A 22,624-nucleotide genomic window follows, 5' to 3' on the forward strand; every position below is an offset into this window, starting at 1 on the left:
TTTCGCAACTCACGCACACGCAAGGATTAGTTGCCGAGTCAACGAGTCTAGCATTCCTCCAAGCACAGAGGGAATGCCTGTGACGTGACAGTGAGATATGTTGCCATTAACAGCTGATTATCGTCCTCAATCCCTGGATGTCGACTTTAGTCGACATTCGCCCTCAACCCCTCCTGTCGACAAAAGTCGACATTCGCCCTAAAAGAGTTAAGAAAGGAAACACAATCATAGGACAGTAGCCGCTGGGATATTCTAACACATAAAAACGAAATTAAACCATAAATTAAGGAGACGAGCCTGCCACACCAGTTGCCGCCATCTTACATCTACTCTAATATTCTAAAAAACGTTGTCAAAAATTAGCACGTGGGAAGTGCATTTAAAACTGAAGCCAGCAAGCACTTTTGTATGCACAGAGTTGTGGGACTCTGGAACAAACTACCGAGACATGAAGTTGCAGCCGAAACCTCAACAACGTTTAAGAAGAATCTGGATGAGACGTTGGGACAGCATAGCTATCAGCTAAATAAACGGGCTTGATGGACTGAATGGTCTTCTCTCGCTTGTCAAATTTCTTATGTTCTTACGTTCTAAGAATGTTGATTGCCTAAACTCATTAACACTAACCAAAAAGTCAAGCAAAAATAATTAAAACCTGTACTAGCAAGAGAGCACCACATAATCTTGTCAGTTTATGTAATCTTGAATAAATTTGGTCTGTGTGACGTGACCTTTATATGCATGCACAATCCCAGTGCATCATGGGATACATTACCATGTTAATAAGTATCTATTAATAATTTTACTGATTTTCGAATATCCATAAAGTCATGTATTATTGCTGTTGTCCCTTTATATTCTTCTTAAAGGCCTAGTCATTGGAGTTGAGCAACTAAGCATTTCATTACATATTTTACTGTACTTAATAATTTGTATGGGACAAATGAAATCTGAACTGATGTGAAAGCTGAAAGATTCAAATTAATTTATTGGACAAATCTAAATATGTGTGTCAGGTTTCCAACTAGCTCTTAAATCTTAGCACTCTTAAGCTCCTCGTGTCCAAAAGAGGTTAACCAATGGTGTCAGTTGACTGAATATGACAAAAGAAATTATTTTTGGATGGCACCAACTGAGCCAAGCCTGAGTCAGCCTTTACTAAGCATTTCCTGAGTCATCAGCTTTTTCCTAACAGCCTTGGTGTCTTTTGCTATTTAATAATCTGAAATGCATTAAAAAGTATAATTTTACATAAAATATCCCTGACACATTAGAAATGCCTGCTGTAGTGCCATAGTGGATGGACAGGCATCCCAGCCTGGGCGCCATAATAAAGGAAAATGTCAGGATGGTACAGGAAGCCTTACCCAGCCAGGAGGCCCATATAATGGAAGGGCCGGGGGGTGACAACAATGTTTGGATCCTTTATCCCCTGATACAGTAGGTGGCAGCATCCCTGGGCTTCATTACCCTTCAGGATATTCATGGTGCATTCTGGGGTTGGTGTTCTTGGGTGCCACCAGAGGGCACTGTAGGGATGCATAGCCCATATTTTATTAGACTTACTCCTGACCCTGAAATGCTTCCTTGGTTCTGACGCCAAAGATCTGTGCTGGCATATTGAAGGTTGCAAGTTCAAATTTCATTACTACCAGAAGGGATCCTACTCCAGTGGGTCCTTGAGCAAGGCCCTTAAGTTAAAAATTGCTCCAGGGCTGCTGTAAAATGGCTGACCCTGTGCTCTGACCCCCAGAGGTCAGGTAAAAAAGATCATTTCCCCTTTGGGATTAATAAAGGATATCTAATCAAAAAAAAAGTTCTAATACTACAAGTACTCCCAGGTCTTGGATAAAATTAGCCACTTTGCCTTGCCCTGAGAGTCAGCATCAGGAGGCAGAGGACAAACGTCTTTGGAGGTTTGGAAAGAGAGAGGAGGAAACTACACTTCTGTGTTTTTCCATCCATCCATTATCAAACCCACTATATCCTAACTACAGGGTTACAGGGGTTTGCCGGAGCCAATCCCAGCCAACACAGGGTGCAAGGCAGGAAACAAACCCCAGGGAGGGCGCCATCCCACCGCATTCTGTGTTTTTGCTACTCTGATTTATTAAGGTACTGTGAATAATAAAAAGGGTAATATAGAACAGAATATATTTTATTGTTATCGATTTGAGATCAATACAACAAAATCTAAAACATATTTAAACAAGGGGACTCCGCACCCTACTCGCTTCGTTTGCCCACCCCCAGGTTTGGTTTACCGGATATATAATTTAAAGAGATTGTTATTTTCATGGGAATTGTTACATATGCACTTTTCACTTTTACTTTAAAGTTTTAGTAAAAACAATATTTGTCCTTTATTCCCTGTCCCGGGCGTGGTTACATCTCTTTCTCACAGGACGTATAACGCTGCTCACATTGTGAAGGGGGGTCTGAGCGCACACTGCTGTCTTGCTGTTGCTGCTGGCGAGCTGCGTGTTCTGCCTGTCGCTTGTCGTTGTTTTAAGAGCTGGGAGAACATGAAGTGTGTCTGCCAAAAGAATTCCAACAACTGCTAGGTTAGATATCCGTGAACTTGTTTTAAATTGTTTGTAAGTAGGGCATGATGTGCAAAAGTCACCGTCTCACGGGTTTTGCTCCCTAAGGTTGTAATGTCTAGTCTTACGTGTTGTCAAAGTGTCTCTCCGAGATGATCAGGTCTCGATCGCTTCGCTCAACGTCCCCTGGAGGCGCACTACGCTCCTGCCACTTCGTGTCTCTCCCGCTCACATTGCGAAGGGGGGGGAGCTAAACGCACGCTGAGGAGAAGCGGACCGATCAGCTACTGGCTTTGTGCTGCTTCTGCCAAGGTGCGTGTCCTGCTTGTCGCGCTGCGCGTCGATCATTTAAAAGCCTGTACAGCAGCTATCCTTCTGTCTCACTGCCTTATCTCACAGGACGTCAAATTGTCTTCCGAGAAGATCACGTCTCGTCTCCCTAGTCTCCCTGCCAAGATTTTTTTTTATAAAAGAAAGAAATATTTGAACCCCTGACTGTGTGAGGTGTGATTGTGTCTGGGGTTTGGGGCTCGGTGGCACTCCCCCTGCTGGTTACACACCTCATGTTTCAATAATACATTGCAAAGCAGGTGATGCGGTACTAAAAATATATGAAGTATGCAAATGTGTAATTTTGATTTAAGATGCAACAACTGCTGTTTGTCTACACAAAGGGTTAGGGTTAGGGTTAGGGTTTCCAGCCTCATCCTGCAGACTGATATTAATAATGGCGAACTTGCGTGCTGCTTCTTTTGACATAGCCCATTTACCAAAAGCTAAATAGGGCTTTTCTCAAAGGGAAAAGAATGGTATACATAAATTTCAATTTTAATTTCTACCCATCAAAATGGTCACAAAGCAGCTTTTAATACATCATGTCAGATTTGTGAAATATATTTCAGATTGTTACTTAGAACAGAATAAGAAATGCTTTTCCTGCAATACATAAAGCGGCTAACACAGACCATCTGAGTCGAGGCACCCGAGGGATTTGGCTAATAAGTTCACAATGGATTAGATCTTGACAGCTATGAGAATGATGTAAATATTGATCTGTCTGTCAGGGCTGTCTGCATCGTAAGGTGCTGGCAGCTGAGTTGTGTCATGTTTATTGGCTTTCAGGTTTGTCCTCTTATTTACTTTCATTTAGAGACGTATCTACAGAAGGGTAAATGACACAGCTGATAACTGAATCAGGAGTCATGGAGACACGGGTCAAACCCACTAATCTGGTGAGCGGAGATTCGAAAATGAACATTCCAATTTTGTTCTTGTACATAAACGGTAAAGAAAGTTTTACTGGGGATTGTGCAATTGAATGCAACATATGTATTTAAAGTAAATGTGACCTGTAAAATAAAAAAATAAAAATCCCTCTGATCCATGAGCACTAAAAAAATCATAAATCAGCACAGTCAGAGAAAGGAAAGCAAATTTGAAGTCCTAAAGCAGAATGGAAATGTCCAGGCTGTGTGTGGTGACATGCCATGCAGACAGAACATTTCTCAAACTCCAAAAAGAAATATTTTTCTAATCGAGCATATTATTGAAATCCACCTTAATAAAAGGATTTGTGTCTGTGTGGCTTCGTTATCTGTGTGTCCATCCTGTTCCTATGTGTCTGTCATTCCAAAAGATGGCGCAGCACAAACATTAACACTGCTCTTGTGAATCCCTCACAAAATGGCACATAATAGAGACATATGCATTGCATTTGTCATTCCAAAAGATGATGCATCACAAACTTTTGTAGTGATAAAATGCATTGCATTTGTTATTCCAACAGATAGCACATCACAAACTTTAATTCTACTCTAATATATTCCATATGAAATTGCATATAACAGAGATACATGCAATGCATTTGTCATTCCAACAGACGGTGCATCACAAAAATATGTAGTAATAAAATGCATTGTACTTCATCCATCCATTATCCAACCCGTTATATCCTAACTACAAGGTCACGGGGGTCTGCTGGAGCCAATCCCAGCCAACACAGGGCACAAGGCAGGAAACATACCCCGGGCAGGGCGCCAGCCCACCACAGGGCACACACACACGCCCACACACCAAGCATACACTCGGGACAAGTTAGAATCGCCAATGCACCTAACCTGCATGTCTTTGGACTGTGGGAGGAAACCCACGCAGACATGGGGAGAACATGCAAACTCCACGCAGGGAGGACCCGGAAAGCGAACCCGGGTCTCCTAACTGCGAGGCAGCAGTGCTACCACTGCGCCACCGTGCCGAACTGCATTGTACTTGTCATACCAAAATATAGCGCAACAAAATTGTTAATGCTGCTCTTATGAATCCCATACCAAATTGCATATAAAATGGTGCATCATAAACATTTGTAATACTAAAATGGATTGCAATTGTCATTCCAACACATGGCATATCACAAACATAAACTCTAATATATCGATCTATCCATTATCCAACCCACTATATCCTAACTAAAGGGTCACAGGGGTCTGCTGGAGCCAATCCCAGCCAACACAGGGCGCAAGACAGGAAACAAACCTTGGGCAGGGCGCCAGCCCACCGCAGAATGCTAATATATCCCATATCAAATTACATATAACAGAGATACATGCATTTAATTTTGTCATTCCAACAGATGGTGCATCACAAACATTTGTAGTAATAAAATGCATTGCACTTGTCATACCAACAGATGGCACATCACAAACATAAACTCTACTCAAATATACTCAGTATCAAATTGCATATAACAGAGATACATAAATTGCATTTGTCATTCCAATGGATGGTGCATCACAAACGTTTGTAGTAATAAAAAGCATTGCATTTGTCAGATGGCCCATCTCAAACACCACTCTTATGATTTCCATATCAAATGGCATGAAACAGAGATAGATGACTTACATTTGCCATTCCAACAGATGGCACATCACAAACATTAACTCTGCTCTAATGAACCCCATATTAAATGGCATAAAATAGAGATAGATGCATTGCATTTTCCATTCCAACAGACGGCACTTCACAAACATTGGTAGTCATAAATTTTATTACTACAAATGGGCCAATCACATTGCATCTCTCTCTATCTCTCACAGCACGGTTTGCCCCATTAGTCCCAATGGCCAGTCCATCTGTGTAACATAAGGCACATTCCTAAAGGTAACGATGGATTATTTTTCCTAGTGAGTTTTAGAACCACTGTGCAATTAATCACAATTACATTGTTTAAATTGAACAGCAGCCCTATTAGTTATTTATTTACGTTATGTGTGCAGGGCAAACAAGGAAGAGGAGAACCAATGAAAATCTGGGGTGCCAACCGGGCTATCCGCCCTTTTATCTGTAAGTATCCCTGAAAACAGAACAAAATTGGTCACATGGTGACACAACAAAAAACAGGCCTAACAACTGCCTCTTGAGCTTCAATGGCTTCTCAGAAATATTCAACTCTATCGTGTGGGTCTGTGTCTGGGAGCTCATTCATATTGGACACAGTTCCTCCAGCTGAGATGTCATCTTCCAATTGTGATTTCAATTGGAACGGGTATGACTTAATAGCATGGGTGTGACTGGGATGACTTTGGGTGGCTTCTTAGAGCTAAGGAGGAGAAAAGAAACGATACGGTTAGTGTTGGTGGCCCCTCTTGTCCTGACAGGTTACCGCATACCTTATGAGAACTTCTGGAAGGTGATCCTCAGATGCCCACGAGTGACACAAGTAATAATGTATTATTCATTATTCTTCTGTGTACAGCATTTTGAGTTGCATCCAGTAAATAAAAATTTGCTACAGAAATAAACAACGTTGCAGAGATTTAAGTTTTATCCAACTGAAGGACACTTTCTGCTTACGCCACGGCTATATTTATACTGGGACATCCAGTGATGTCACGAATTACAGTCATGTGACCCGTCACATAAATAATAATTAAAACAATATAAAATGTGAAAACATAACGTGTATAATAACGCACAATGACTGGACGTTCAATTCAAATCATTGATGCTGGATTCATGAGGTCTGCAGTGCTAGCAATGGAGGCATCTTGCTGCCCACGTTTTGATTAACACATTTTTGTTCATATACTTATGTATACTATACAACGATGTGCTAACTTCCTTTAGTCCTGTGGATTTATCCTACTGCTGCATGTTCAGTAATGAGCAAGACTACATTTTGTTTGTTGTCCTACATCTTCTTCTAAAACTTTAATGAGATGTTCATTTGCATGAAAAAGGCACAGAGGTCTCGACAAGTTGGAATTGCTGATTGTTGAGTTTAGCTCTCTGGGTTCCTAAGTCATGTTGACATTTTTGTTTAAGCAGCAATACCATCCAACCTGATTTTGTTTCTCCTTTTAATAGCAGTTATTTTGAGATCTTCTTCCATTCTTTTTTAAATCTACTTACTCCAATCAAGCCAGACAGACCGCCGGTCCATTACGGGGTACACTTGTTCACACACCCGCACTCAGACATATTGGATTATTTACATTTATTTATTTGGCTGACGCCTTTATCCAAAGCGGCCTACAGCATTTGAAATACAATTGGTTATATTTCTTTAGTTTTTCCAATTGGAGCACAGGGTGGCACAGTGTCAATGGTGGGATCTGAACCCACAACCTCAGGCTATGAGGACCAAAGCCTTAATCACTGTGCCACACTGCACTCAATTTAGAGTAGACTGCTACGCTAACACAGTGGGAGGTGGAAAGAAACTGAAAGCACTGGGAGAAACATCTACTCAAACACAGGAGGAACACACAGACCCCACACGGGGGTAGTGCCAGGTCCAGGATTCAAAACATAATTGTCAGAGACTGTGTCAGAATCCAAACAGAAAGGAAAGAATCACAAGAGTAACAAGAACAAGTGCCGATTCATAAGCAAACTTTTTTTTTTATCGTTATTATAAATTAATAGTTTACTTTATAACCTTATGCAGTGCCATTTTCACATTTTCATCATACCTGAAACTGTTTATTTTTTTTAGAGAATATGGGCATGCCCGGTTTGTTTTTGGCAGTGTCTTCCATTACTAGTCATGTGATCACCCAATGTTACGACTTTTTAGGACATTACGACAATCTAGACAAGTACAGCCCATTCAGTCCAACAAAGCTCGCCAGTCCTGTCCACTTAATTTTTCTTCTAAAGTAACATCAAGTTGAGTTTTGAAAGTCCCTAAAGTCCTACTGTACACCACACTACTTGGTCACTTATTCCAAGTGTCTGGGGTTTTCTGTGTGAAGAAAAACATCCTAATGTTTGTACAAAATTTGCCCTTAACAAGTTTCCAACTGTGTCCCCGTGTTCTTCATGAACTCATTTTAAAATAACAGTCTCGATCCACTGCACTAATTCACTTCATAATTTTAAACACTTCAGTCAGGTCTGCTCTTAATCTTCTATTGCTTTTTAATCTTTCCTCATAACTCATCCCTTGTAGCCCTGAATCAGCCTAGTTGCTCTTCTCTGGACCTTTTCTAGTGCTTCTATGTCTTTTGTTTGTAGCCTGGAGACCAAAACTGCACCCAGTACTCCAGATGAGGCCTCACCAGTGTGTTATAAACTTTGAGCAGAACCTTCTGTGACTTGTACTCCACACATGAAGGTGCTATATTATCTGACATTCTGTTAGCCTTCTTAAAAGCTTCTGAATACTGTCTGGCAATTGATAGTGTCGAGTCCTTCTTGTGAAACTCATTTTAAAGTCACAGTCTTGATTCACTGCACTAATTCCCTTCATAGTTTTTAACACTTCAGTCAGGTCTCCTCTTAATCTCCTGTAAAGCCTCAGCTCTTTTAATCTTTCCTCATAACTCATCCCCTGTAGCTCCTGAATCAGCCTAGTCGCTCTTCTCTGGACCTTCTCTAGTGCTGTTATGTCCTTTTAGTAGCCTGGAGAGCAAAACTACACCCAGTACTCCAGATGAGGCCTCACCAGTGGGTTATAAAACTTGAGCACTTCATTCATATCGCCTAGAAATGGAATCCATTTTTATTAAGATAACATTGTATTGATGTATTAATATAGTCAGGATTTAGTGTGTTTAATGGTTAGGGTTAGGGTTAAACACTAGTGTATTTAATGGTTATTACTGCTCAAAATGACAGATTTTTGATGGATTATTCACCTATGGCTGCAACACCCAATTTTTAGCTGCAATTCCTTCATTGTCCTAATGGGGACTGGTCATCTGTGTGAATGAGGAATGGTGTAAAAGAGAACAGATTACAGTTAAAACTACAGTTTGTAAATTCACACATTGAAAGTCTGGCTGACGGAATTCATCCATGTTACTTACCCAGAAAGATAAATGACATTATCCTTATCAAAGTTTACAGTGGTGTGAAAAACTATTTGCCCCCTTCCTGATTTCTTATTCTTTTGCATGTTTGTCACACAAAATGTTTCTGATCATCAAACACATTTAACCATTAGTCAAATATAACACAAGTAAACACAAAAGGCAGTTTTTAAATGATGGTTTTTATTATTTAGGGAGAAAAAATCCAAACCTACATGGCCCTGTGTGAAAAAGTAATTGCCCCCTTGTTAAAAAATAACCTAACTGTGGTGTATGACACCTGAGTTTAATTTCCGTAGCCACCCCCAGGCCTGATTACTGCCACACCTGTTTCAATCAAGAAATCACTTCAATAGGAGCTGCCTGACACAGAGAAGTAGACCAAAAGCACCTCAAAAGCTAGACATCATGCCAAGATCCAAAGAAATTCAGGAACAAATGAGAACAGAAGTAATTGAGATCTATCAGTCTGGTAAAGGTTATAAAGCCATTTCTAAAGCTTTGGGACTCCAGCGAACCACAGTGAGAGCCATTATCCACAAATGGCAAAAACATGGAACAGTAGTGAACCTTCCCAGGAGTGGCCGGCCGACCAAAATTACCCCAAGAGCGCAGAGACGACTCATCCAAGAGGTCACAAAAGACCCCAGGACAACGTCTAAAGAACTGCAGGCCTCACTTGCCTCAATTAAGGTCAGTGTTCATGACTCCACCATAAGAAAGAGACTGGGCAAAAACGGCCTGCATGGCAGATTTCCAAGACGCAAACCACCGTTAAGCAAAAGAACATTAGGGCTCGTCTCAATTTTGCTAAGAAACATCTCAATGATTGCCAAGACTTTTGGGAAAATACCTTGTGGACTGATGAGACAAACGTTGAACTTTTTGGAAGGCAAATGTCCCGTTACATCTGGCGTAAAAGGAACACAGCATTTCAGAAAAAGAACATCATACCAACAGTAAAATATGGTGGTGGTAGTGTGATGGTCTGGGATTGTTTTGCTGCTTCAGGACCTGGAAGGCTTGCTGTGATAGATGGAACCATGAATTCTACTGTCTACCAAAAAATCCTGAAGGAGAATGTCCGGCCATCTGTTTGTCAACTCAAGCTGAAGCGATCTTGGGTGCTGCAACAGGACAATGACCCAAAACACACCAGCAAATCCACCTCTGAATGGCTGAAGAAAAACAAAATGAAGACTTTGGAGTGGCCTAGTCAAAGTCCTGGGCTGATTTCAATTGAGATGCTATGGCATGACCTTAAAAAGGCGCTTCATGCTAGAAAACCCTCAAATAAAGCTGAATTACAACAATTCTGCAAAGATGAGTGGGCCAAAATTCCTCCAGAGCGCTGTAAAGACTCATTGCAAGTTATCGCAAACGCTTGATTGCAGTTATTGCTGCTAAGGGTGGCCCAACCAGTTATTAGGTTCAGGGGGCAATTACTTTTTCACACAGAGCCATGTAGGTTTGGATTTTTTTCTCCTAAATAATAAAACCATCATTTAAAAACTGCATTTTGTGTTTACTTGTGTTATATTTGACTAATGGTTAAATGTGTTTGATGATCAGAAACATTTTGTGTGACAAACATGCAAAAGAATAAGAAATCAGGAGGGGGCAAATAGTTTTTCACACCACTGTAAACTTTGATAAGGATAATGTCATTTATCTTTCTGGGTAAGTAACATGGATGAATTCTGTCAGCCAGACTTTCAATGTGGGCAAAGGGGGCAAATAGTTTTTCACACCACTGTATATTCCTCCCTCCAAGCAACAGAAATGATTTATTCTGTCAACAACACTTTACAGATGACTCTGCAATTATAATATGTGGTGATTTCAACCATGTGACTTTGGCACAAATGATGACAAATTACTATTAGTTTGTGACTCGATCCACTCGAATAAATAACAAGCTGCATCTGCTGTATTCAAATGTTAAAGATGACTTTAAGTGTAAACTACAGGCACCTTTAGGCAGATCTGACCACAGTCTGATTCAGCTTATTCTCTGCTACAAGCCTGTTATTAGATGGCTACCTGCCGCCACCACCAAATAGTGAAGCGGTGGGGCCTGGAAGCTGAAATGGCTCTGAATGACAGCTTTCAAGTGACAGACTGGGAAATAATATGTAAGACACATGGAGATGATATTGAGGGACTCTGTCACTGTATCACAGACTATATTAACTTCTATGTCGACACAGTGGTACCCACAAACACAGTGTGTTGCTTTCCAGACAACATCTCCTGGATTACTAAGGGGCTCAAAGGTTTCCTGAAGGAGAAAAAGAGAACAGCATTCAAATCCAGTGACAAAGCGGCTCTGAAGGACATACAGCGTGTGCTAAAGATAAAGCTGAGTGAAGAAAAGGCAATGCACAAAGCTAAAATAGAAAACAAACTTGCTCAGAATAACATGAAGGATGTCTGGAATGGGCTGGGTATAAATACCGAACACAAGCAATCCAGGGCTCAGGTGCTAGAAGGGTATGTGGACAAAGCTCACAACCACCCTGAACCCATTTTAAATGGACTTTTCATGCCACTGTCACTTTCTTCCAATGACCAGTCTCCCCACACCATCCTTACCACTACAGCAACTTCCACATCAACTGGTATGGCCAGTGAGGAGTCCACCTCTGACCATCAGTGTGGTTGTGTCAATAACTGAAGACCACATAAGGAGACAACTGAGGAAGCTACAAAGCTGTGGGACCAGATGGAGTCAGTCCTCGAGTTCTTAAGGCCTGTGCTGACCAAATTATTATCATTATTATGTGTATATGTATTTATTTATTTACTTGTCTACCTATGCAGCCCCAAAGGGACGTGGCTGCTCCTCCGAAACCCCCTCATATACAGTGATTCAATAGGAAACAAACACAGTTTTTCATCTCCTCTTTCCGGATCAGCTGCAAGCCTGCTTTTGCTGTGCCGCGTGATTTGCATCTCGCGTGGGGCTTCGAATATTTAAAAGTCCACACTGCAGCTGTCCTTTTGTCTCACTGCCTTGTCTCTCTTCCCCAGACATCCTCTGCTCCAGCTGGGGCTCCCACTTTCCGAGCCGTGCCCCTTTGAAGAGGAAGATTTTGTGTTCTTTTGATCAAGAGACGGCGCTGTGGGATCCGGTTTTGACACTGAGCCCGGATTGCACCTGAAAGACTTGTGTGTGTGCTAACTGATTTCAAATAAAGTTTCTCTCTCCAGAAATCCCTGAGTGTATCTGTGCAACTTTGTGACCCACGTGTGACAATGTATGCATTCATTAATTTTAAAAGCTTTTGTGAAAAGCCAGATTTCCTCCTGGGGACAAACAAAGTTCCATCTAAGTTAATTCCCTTTGTCATTACACAACCCGCTATATCGTAACACGGGGTCATGAGGGTCTGCTGGAGCCAATCCCAGCCAGCACAAGGCATAGGGAAGAGACAAATCCCCAGGCAGGGCGCCAGCCCACCACAGGGCACACACACCAAGTACACACTAGGGACAATTTAAGACCGCCAATGCACCTAACCTGCATGTCTTTGGACTGTGGGAGGAAACTGGAGCACCTGGAGGAAACCCACACAGACATGGGGAGAACATGCAAACTCCACGCAGGGAGGACCTGGGAAGGGAACCCAGGTCTCCTTATGTCGTGGCGAAAAATTTGTCACCAGAAGGCTTTTTACCTGAAAATGAAGGCTATTAGGACTCGAGGTAGACAGATAGAGTTTTAAAGTTTTATTGCAGTAAAACAACAAAAATAACAACACGGACTCAACCCAATACGGCCAAATTGAGCTGAGCCCCGTACAGTTCAGCAATCAAACGTTATATAACAATTTCTTATCACTTTGACCTCGTTCAATTAGCTCATTTGCTGTTTTTTTTTTCTGACTCCCTTCTACTCCTTTCCGGCCAATTTCTCATCTCCCTGCAGCTGGGCCCCTGGTATTTCACTGTCTATTGTTCATTTGTAGTTTCTGTTTTTGCTTATTTCTTTCACTGGCCAAGGCCAGTACAGACATTCATCTTCCTTATATGGGCTTTCCTCTCATCACTTCCTCTTTCTCGGACTTTTAAGCTGGTCTGTCTGATGCCTAAAGCTAAGCTTTTAATTCAAAAGAAATATGGTATGTACTTTTATTTAAGCTTTGCTTGGCATGCTTGATTTGCCTTAATTTCTACGCTAAAGTTAATTTCTAATACTAGCCAACCCGCGGCGTACGATACGCCGCATAATCAGGCCGGTTTTTTAATGATTTTTAAGCATAGGGAGAAAATTAACATTCGAAAAATCGGTAATGTAATAAATCAGCAAGTAAAGCAACATTGTAACAATGCATGGAACGAACCAACACACAATCGTCCGTGACTGAAAACTGGCGAACCGCCGTCGCGCCTTCTCCTGCCAGACGGAGGGATGGGGGTGCACGGCGCTCAGTCGCGGAGGGTGGAACGGGAGGAGAGGAGAAGGACGTCCATTCAGCTCCCTCCATCATGCTAGTCTGCTGAGTTCTCATTCAGTATGCACTGCCCGCTCATGTGTCCACCTCCAACTCGTCACTTGAGTCGTTGTCATTTTAACACAGTCCAGATGCTCCTGTGACTCACGTAGACGTTTCATTGCTCTGTGTGGTTTTGGCTGCTTTTCTATATATAATCCACCAAGACACCCAACCACGGTAGGGACGCAACCAGTGGGAGCGTATGAGTCGCACTTAATGGGAATTCCACGGTTTGTACCCGGCTTACCCACACCTCTCTGTGCCAGGTAGACACACGCTCAATGGAAAGACACGGGTGTCTAAAACGGGTTGGTGTGAGAATACAACAGTAAGTGAATGAAAAGATGGAACTCTGGAGAGAGCAAAATACAACACAATAGTGAACCCGCAGCATAACAGACGCCGCATAATTATTTAATGATGGTTGAACACTTCTGGAAAGACACAGTTGTCTAAAAAGGGAGGGTTTGAGGATACAACAGAAAGTGAATGAAAAGATGGAACTCTGGAGAGAGCAATGTATACAGTAATTGTCCGTGAGTGAAGAAGATGTATGTTTGTCGCGGATGCGAATTGCTGTATGTAGCGTGTAAAACAGTTTGCTATGGTGCACGCGGTCGTGCGTTGTAACCGAAAACTCGGTTTTTAAAGACTGCTTACTTCATTGTGTTTTAACCTCAGTTGTAAAGGATTGTTTTAAGGATCCCATGGGATACCCCTCGCAAACTGTTTTACACGCAGCATATGGCGACTCACCTCCACGAGAAACATGCCTCTATGAACAGTCAACGAGGCTCGGAGGTACATGAGGCCTCTACGACAGACGAATATAAATGACGCCGTTCTTTCTGTGTCGTTGCGTCCGAATTGGTGGGCGTGGCTCTGCGAGTTGTCGTATCCAATGGTCTTGGAGTTGGTGGGTGTGGCTCCTCCCTGCGTGCGCCATAGGTGTCTTACTTGTCGGCAGCTTAGTGAATCCACGCCCCTTCCGGCGTGTTTTCCATGGGTGTCTTGCCTTAGTAAATTATATATATAGATATTCTTCTATATTTATTGCTAATGCCTGAATTTACTAATGTTTCTTTCAGGCATTACATCATTGTGATCTTGCTTAGAGTAAAAGCCTTTTGCTGCCTTATTTGCTGATTCACCAATCCAGCTGGTTTCTTACGTGCCTACCAGACCCATTTTCTCTCTGTGGTATCGTTCCATAGCTTCCCAGCCTTGAACACAGGTGTTCTCAATCGCCTTATCCTGTTCTCAGCTAGTTTCTGCACGTCATTTTTGTTCTTGCTCTGTTCCTTTTCCCACACTAGCAATTCTGCTTTAAGCTTAAAGAATAATGCAAAATGACTGATTTTTTAGTTAACTACTTACTTGACCTATCTTATTTGCTTAACATTCTAATTTATGCTTAATCTATTATTTTAGAAGCTTTTAATTACTTTTTATGGCTCTTTATGTTAATTTGCTATTTTATGCTAATATAGAAATTTTTCTCTTCTAAACTTACTGCAATGCAGCAGCGCTACCACTGTGCCACTGTGCCGCCCTCTAATTCCCTTTGCTTTTCCTTACTTAGCCATGTTTACATGCAAATTGGCTATTAGAGACAGGCCCGTCGCGACAAGGCAGGCAAACCAAGCAATTGCTTGGGGCCCCGAGCTGGCCTGGGGCCCCAAGACAACGACTGGTTAAGAATAAAATGCAGCGACAAACTGTGTGAGCGCCCCATTGATAGTGAATGCAGTAAAGAGCAATGACACTGTTATCGGGATCCCCCTCAAGGGGGCCCCCCTCGCTGACAGCAGCCAGCCAACCACGCGATCTCTGCTGCCGGCAAAATACAAAACTTCCTCGGCAGTCATGAAGCGGAATTATGCTTCAGGAAGCCAAAAAAGAAAGAAGAGAAAGGAAGAGGAGGATAAGAAAAAACAAGACAGTGGTAAGTGATAAATTACACACATAAAATAGCTCTACTTGTCTTGTACAAATGGTGCAATTTTGCAGCAGGTAGGCTAGCAGTAATATGTACTGTATGGCCTATGCTGTGGTTCCTTTGCGTGCGTGCGTGCGGGGGGCCTCCATGTCCATTTTGCTTGGGGCCCCCAAATTCCTTCAAACGGCCCTGATTAGAGAAACCTTTGTAACTGCATTAGTAACTCTGAAACCTGCTAATTCTGTTTACTTGGGGTTACAACGCACTGATAATCTCAACAAATCCAAATCATATTATGTGATGTCATCAGTTGTTGAATTCTGCTCTGTACTTGTGCTGTTTCTATTGCACTATTATATTCAATCAATCAATCAATCAACATTTATTTATATAGCACATATTCATACAAAAAAAATGTAGCTCAAAGTGCTTTACAAAATGAATAGAGAAATAGAAGACATAATAAAAAATAAACATAAGTCAACATTAATTAACATAGAATAAGAGTAAGGTCCGATGGCCATGGTGGACAGAAAAAAAAAAAAACTCCAAAGGCTGGAGAAAAAAATAAAATCTGTAGGGGTTCCAGACTACGAGACCACCCAGTCCCCTCTGGGCAATCTACCTAACATAAATCAAACAGTCCTCTTTGTATTTAGAAATTATAGAAGATATTGTATTACTTGTGTTCTGTTCTGTGTATACCTATTGTATTTATCCCCTTTTTTTGACACCCACTGCACGCCCAGCCTACCTGGAAAGAGGTCTCTCTTTGAACTGCCTTTCCAAAGGTTTCTTCAATTTTTTCCTTACAAGAGTTTGTTTGTGAGTTTTTCCTTATCTTCTTAGAGATAACATTTTGTTGACTATTGACAATTCTGTAATCTCTTCTTTCTCCCAAGTTAAGAGCTTAGGTGTCATTCTCGATAGAACCTTAAAATTTGAGGCGTACATTAATAATATCACTTGGTCTGCATACAGTATTTCCACCGATGTAATATTAGCTGTCAACACCCATTTCTCACAGCTACCAGCCCTACTATTCTTGTTCATGCTCTGGTTACATCTCGTATTGATTATTGTAATTCTGTCCTTTCTGGTTTTCCTCACAAACTGATTCAGAACGCTACCGCTGCTCGTATCATCACCAGAACCCCTTCCACTGAACACATCACTCCTGACCTTCAGAAGTCTCACTGGCTTCCTGTTATAAATCACATTGATTTTAAGACCCTGCTTATTACTTAAAAGAGCCTCCATAATCTAGCATCCTTATCTTTCTGACCTTCTTCATATCTCTGTTCCATCCTGTATTTTTAGTTCTTCTTCCTTTATCAATCTTATTATACCTCCTGCTTGTTTGACTACCATGGGGTTTAGAGCTTTCAGCCGAGCAGCCCACAAGACATTCATAATATTGACTCTCTTCCTACCTTTACATCTCATCTTAAACACATCTTTTTAAGATGGCTTCTTCTGTTCGATATAAATTATTAATTAAATTTTATTATTGTATGTATTCTGATTTTATCCATCCATCCATCCATTATCCAACCTGCCATATCCTTACTACAGGGTCACGGGGGTCTGCTGGAGCCAATCCCAGCCAACACAGGGCGCAAGGCAGGAAACAAATCCCAGGCAGGGCACACACACCAAGCACATTTTAGAATTGCCAATGCACCTAACATGCATGTCTTTGGACTGTGGGAGGAAACCAGAGCACCCGCAGAAAACCCACACAGACAGGGGGAGAACATGCAAACTCCACACAGGGAGGACCCGCAAAGTGAACCCGGGTCTCCTAACTGCAAGGCGGCAGCGCTACCCACTGCGCCACCGTGCCACCCTTCTGATTTTATTGTACTGTAATATTTTATTAATTTTATATTGTGACTTCTTATTAATGTGCTCTGTAAGGTGCCCTTGTATACCTTGAAAGGTGCCTATAAATGAAATAAATTATTATTATTATTATTAATACTAGAATTACCAGAGACAACGAAAAAACTCGTAAATCCGACCCACCTTAAATCCCTTAGCACCTCTCCGTCAGTGTCTTTTGTCTTCTAAATGTGTCGATAAGCAGTAAGCAGCTTACTATAACATCTCCCCCCACTGCCTCAGAACGGGCAAGAAGTTCTCCCAGTTCCTGCCTTGATTAATTATCTGGGAGTGAGCTAGCCAGAATTGTAAAGGGAAATAATTTGATTTGTGTTTTGTATCTACAACAATCTATGTAAACACATTGTTAAAACAGAAATGTTTTTCATGTTTAATTATTAAATAACAAAATGTAGACACCACCTTCCCCTCAGGTCTCTTGGATGCGCACAAATAAATCGGTACTGCAAGTGAACTATGATTCTCAGAACGATGAGAGAAGTCACAAAATCAACTGGAAAGTTCAAGCAAATAAAAAAATTAAAAAAAAAAAACTGATCTAAATCCGTTAAGTAGTTCTTGTGTGAAAAGCGAACAGACATACAGACAGAAAGACAGGATTTTATAAATATAGATAAATATATAGATTAAAGAAAAATTAAAGCACTCAGAAAAGCTTAGTTTTCATTTTCAATTTTATTCTTTTCCTTCAAAAATGAAATGTTTTGTTTCTGAGAGAAATGCACACCTCCTGTTTGACTGCTTTTAACATCCTTGCAGTGCTAGCATATAGTGCAACAGTCAATCCAGCGCAATTCACCAACGTCTTTTAAAAGAGGCAGACGGTTTTCAGCTGCAGCTGCTGCTCTTTGTCTGTGAACCCTCTGCAAATTCTCCACTTCTAAGCCTCGCTGTTTCCTCAGGGTGCCCCAGTTTCCCTCCCACATCGTAAGGAAGTTCTTTTAGGTCAGTTGGTGTAAACTTATCTAATGCTGTGAGGACGACTCCACCATCACACATCCCTGAAATGAATATTATTGTTTCATTGTAGAACTTCTATTTATTACAAAAAAATAAATAAATAATACTTACCTGGAGGGATGTATTGACATGTGCCTGAAGAGTTCACAAGGACATTGGTGTGGAAAGTGGCATCAAACCGTTCATCGGCACTGAAAAAATCAGAAAATAAATATACGTTTATTAATATTGACCTCTGACAGAGGAAGATGCAGAAGACAGGAAGATATGGAAAAAAATGATCTGCTGTGGCAACCCCTAATGGGAGCAGCCAAAAGAAAAAGAAGAAGAAGAAATAATAATGACCTCCATTAGGTGTGTATAGCTCCTGTGTAATGAAAAAGTACTCATAGTGCTAGCATCGACGTGAAACGCTGGGAAGGAAAACCTGTTTAAAAATAGTTGATGGTCATACACCGGTGCTAGAAAGGTGGTAAACCCTTCAGAGTTTATACAGTCATACAAATGATAAAGAGAACAAAATAAAACAAATAACACACACAATGTTATACACTTTTAGATATTTATTTATAATAATAATAAAAATAAATAATCCAGCATTAAAAGGTTTTGTAAACGTATGTGGGCCATTGCATTAAGTAACTGATGTGACCACCTTGAACAGCAGTGAATCGTTCAGATTTCTATGGTTAATGTCGATCAGCCCTTCACATTGTCTATCTATCTATCTATTGAAGTGTGTATAGTTACTATCTTACTACCATCTATAATGCTGTCTATCTACTATAATATAGTGCCTTTCACTCACTCTATCTATCTATCTATTATATAGTGCCCTTTCACTCTATCTATCTATCTATCTATTATATAGTGCCTTTCACTCTATCTATCTATCTATCTATCTATCTGTTATGTTGCGTGATACTTAATTTCATAAATAAACACAAACTTTGTCTGTAATGGTGCGGAGTATCCAAACACTCATTTCTTTATTGCATTCAACAACAACAACTCTAGGGTGCACCACATATACTATATCTTGCTTGGTGCCACCTACTGGTTACTATCGGCATTGCGAAACATGTAGTTTAATACAATACATACATTTTTTTTTTAGTAACAAATATATATCTCAGAACTCTGAAAAAGAATATGCCTCTGAACTTGAACAGTCACACACTTGTATATTCTCCATCTCAGTGAGTGTTCACTCAGCACGGTAGCGTAGTGGTGGTTTAGTGATCCTCACGGGATACCGTCTGACAGTCTCTGTTACCAGAGTATGCTCCGTGTCTCGTGAATCAGTGGACTTGGGTATTCCCGGTGGTATATCTATCTCTGGAACTTGATCATTCTTGTCCTGATGAGATGTACTAGGGTGATGTGTGGTACTACTATCACTCTGGGGTAGTAGCACGAGGGGGTCCACAGGAGGGTTCACTGCAGCATGCTGAAGCTCTGGATCAGGACGTGTCAGCATCTGGTCCACATGGCGTTTCCATACCTCTTGTAGTCCCACATTTATCTTGTAAGACACTGGTCCAGTCTTCTCCACAACAACACCTTGAGTCCACTTCTCCTCACCCTTCCTATAGTCACGCACGAGGACAGGCTCTCCTACATCAAACTGTCTGTCCTTGGAGCGTGGTTGGCGGTGCTCTTGTTGAGCATCTTGTGACCTGTGCACTACACCAGCAACACTGGGTTTCAGGAAGTCCAGCCGTGATCGTAGCTTGCGTCCAAGGAACAACATAGCTGGTGTCTCCTTTGTTGTTGCATGAGGGGTATTGCGGTATGTTAACAGAAATGTATCCAGGCGTTGTTGCACAAGTGCTGTGCCTCTAGAAGATTTTAAGGAATGTTTGAATGTCTGCACGAAACGCTCGGCCAAGCCATTGGTGGCAGGATGGTATGGAGCTGAGCGATGTGTCTTACTCCGTTGGACTTCAAGAATGTATTAAACTCTTCAGAACAGAACTGAGGTCCATTATCACTCACAAGGATGTGTGGAATGCCATATCGACTAAAAAGGCTTCTGAGCACTTGAATGGTCTTACCGGCGGTGGTGTTGTCCATAATATGCACCTCAGGCCACTTGGAATGTGCATCTATCACGACCAGGTACATATTTCCTTCAAATGGACCCGCAAAGTCCACATGTATCCTTTCCCAGGGACTAGAGGGCCACATCCAAGGGTGTAAAGGTGCTAGCCCAGGCTCTTTTTGCATACTCTGACAAGAGTGACAGGATTTAGCTTGGAGCTCAATTTGAGAGTCGATGCCAGGCCACCATACGTAACTACGTGCCAAGCTTTTCATTCGCACTATACCTGGATGTGCTATATGGAGCTCTTTCAGAACCCGGGGGCGCAGTTTTGGTGGAACAATCACTCTCACACCCCACATGAGGCATCCCAGTTGTATTGTAAGATCATGCCGACGCAGTAAGTAGGGTGCCAGTTCTTCATCTGCATCCTTTGCAGCTGGAAAATGCCCAGTGGTGACCATTTCCACAACACGAGATAAAATGGGGTCAGACATAGTGTGCCGCTTGATCTCGGTGTTACTAACTGGTAGGGTGTCCAACTGAGACGTGTAAAATACATCTACTGCGCTTAGTTTCTCTTTGTGAGCATGGGGAGTGGTAAGCGTGAAAGACCGTCAGCATTTGCATGTAAGGCACCTTTCCGATATTGAATGGTGTAATCATGCGCAGACAGGAGGAGTGCCCAACGCTGCATTCGGGCGGCAGCCATTGACGGCGTACTTTTCGATGGGCTCAAGATGGAGGTTAATGGGCGATGGTCTGTGAGCAGCGTGAACTTGTTACCGTAGAGGTACTGGTGGAACTTGCGTACTCCAAGACTATCGCGCCCTCCCTCTCGATCTGAGCATAATTTTGTTCTGCCTTACTAAGAGTTCGTGATGCATAGGCTATCGGTTTTTCTTTGCCATCAGGCATGACGTGTGAGAGCACAGCTCCGACCCCATAAGGTGAAGCATCGCACGCAAGTCGAAGGGGCAGTTCTGGATGGTAATGGGTCAATACCTCCTGCGATACTAGGAGTAATTTAGCATCCTGGAATGCAGACTCACAGGCTGATGTCCATTGCCATGGCTTCTCCTTATTTAGCAGTTCATTCAGTGGTTTCAAGATAGTGGACAGGTCAGGGATGAAACGTCCGTAGTAGTTTAACATTCCCAGAAAAGAACGTAATTGACTAACCTCTTGTGGTGCTGGGGCCTCCACAATGGCACGCACCTTTTCTGGTGATTTGTGAAGTCCTGCTGCATCAATTATGTGACCCAAGTATTCCACAGACTCCTGGAAGAACAAGCACTTCTCTTGTTTGAGATGCAGGCCATACTCCTCTAGCCTACTCAAAACTGTATCCAGAGTTTTGAGGTGGGTCTGCCCATCAGGGCCACTCACAAGGATATCGTCCAGGTAACAATGAGTATATGGCAGTCCAAGGAGCACTTGGTCCATAGCCTTCTGAAATAAAGCGGGTGATGATGCTACACCAAAAGGTAAGCGATTAAAACAGAATAGTCCTTTTGCGTTGAGATAGTCAGCAGCTCCCTAGACTTCTCTTCCACTTCCATCTGTAGATAGGCATTTGATAAGTCTAACTTACTAAAGTGTTGACCACCTGCTAGAGAGGCAAAAAGATCCTCAATGCGTGGAATTGGGTACTTATCCACACAAAGAGCTGGGTTGAGTGTGACCTTGAAATCCCCACAAAGTCTAATTGTGCCATCCTTTTACTTACGGGCACCACAGGTGTGGCCCAGTCACTGTGCTCCACTGGTGAGATCACTCCAAGCTCAGTCAGGCGTTTTAGCTCGGCCTCCACTCGAGGTCGAAGAGCATAAGGGACGTTCCGTGGTGGACAGAATCTGGGTGCACTGTTAGGTCTGAGAGTCAGTCTGGCTTTAATTCCTTTCATTGTGCCTAGCTTTTTAGAGAAAACAGCTGAATGTCTCTTTAACACAGACTCCAAGTTTTCTTTTTCTCTTTGCTCCATGGCATGCACCATTTTTAAGTCTTTCCAGTTCAGTTTAATAACTCTCAGCCATTCTCTACCAAACAGTGGGGGTGCATCTACTTTCACTACATACAAAGGCAACTTAGCACACTGATTATTTAATTTGACTTGCACTTTGATAACCCCTTCAGGTGCCAGCGGCTCCCAGTGTATGTCTTTAGCATGACATCCGTGGGTTGCAGAGCCACTTGGCTCAGTGTGCTTCTATATTGCTCCCAGGGAATTAAAGACACTGCAGCCCCTGTATCCAATTCCATTTCCATTTTCTTCCCGTTTACTATAGGCAGCACGGAAATTCGTGAATATTTGCCTTGTTGAGACAAAGAATACAGTCCTAACTCATTGTCAGTATCAGATTTATTTTCTTCATTCTCACTTTCATCTTTCCCTGCCTCGACATGATGAATTCTCTTATTTT

At 42.0% G+C, this 22,624-nt stretch overlaps 1 protein-coding gene across 1 annotated transcript in view; it reads right to left on the minus strand.

The window, feature by feature from the left end:
• The window catches only part of chrna8 (cholinergic receptor, nicotinic, alpha 8), a 451,499-nt gene that overhangs the window by 49,240 nt on the left and 379,635 nt on the right, over positions 1 to 22,624 (minus strand). The window contains exon 5 of the mRNA XM_039758229.1: positions 18,269 to 18,348. Coding sequence (XP_039614163.1) covers positions 18,269 to 18,348 — 80 coding nt within the window. The remainder of the gene's footprint in view (positions 1 to 18,268; positions 18,349 to 22,624) is intronic.

The sequence above is a fragment of the Polypterus senegalus genome, chromosome 7 (genome assembly GCF_016835505.1).
Source record: "Polypterus senegalus isolate Bchr_013 chromosome 7, ASM1683550v1, whole genome shotgun sequence".
NCBI classification, from domain to species: domain Eukaryota; kingdom Metazoa; phylum Chordata; class Cladistia; order Polypteriformes; family Polypteridae; genus Polypterus; species Polypterus senegalus.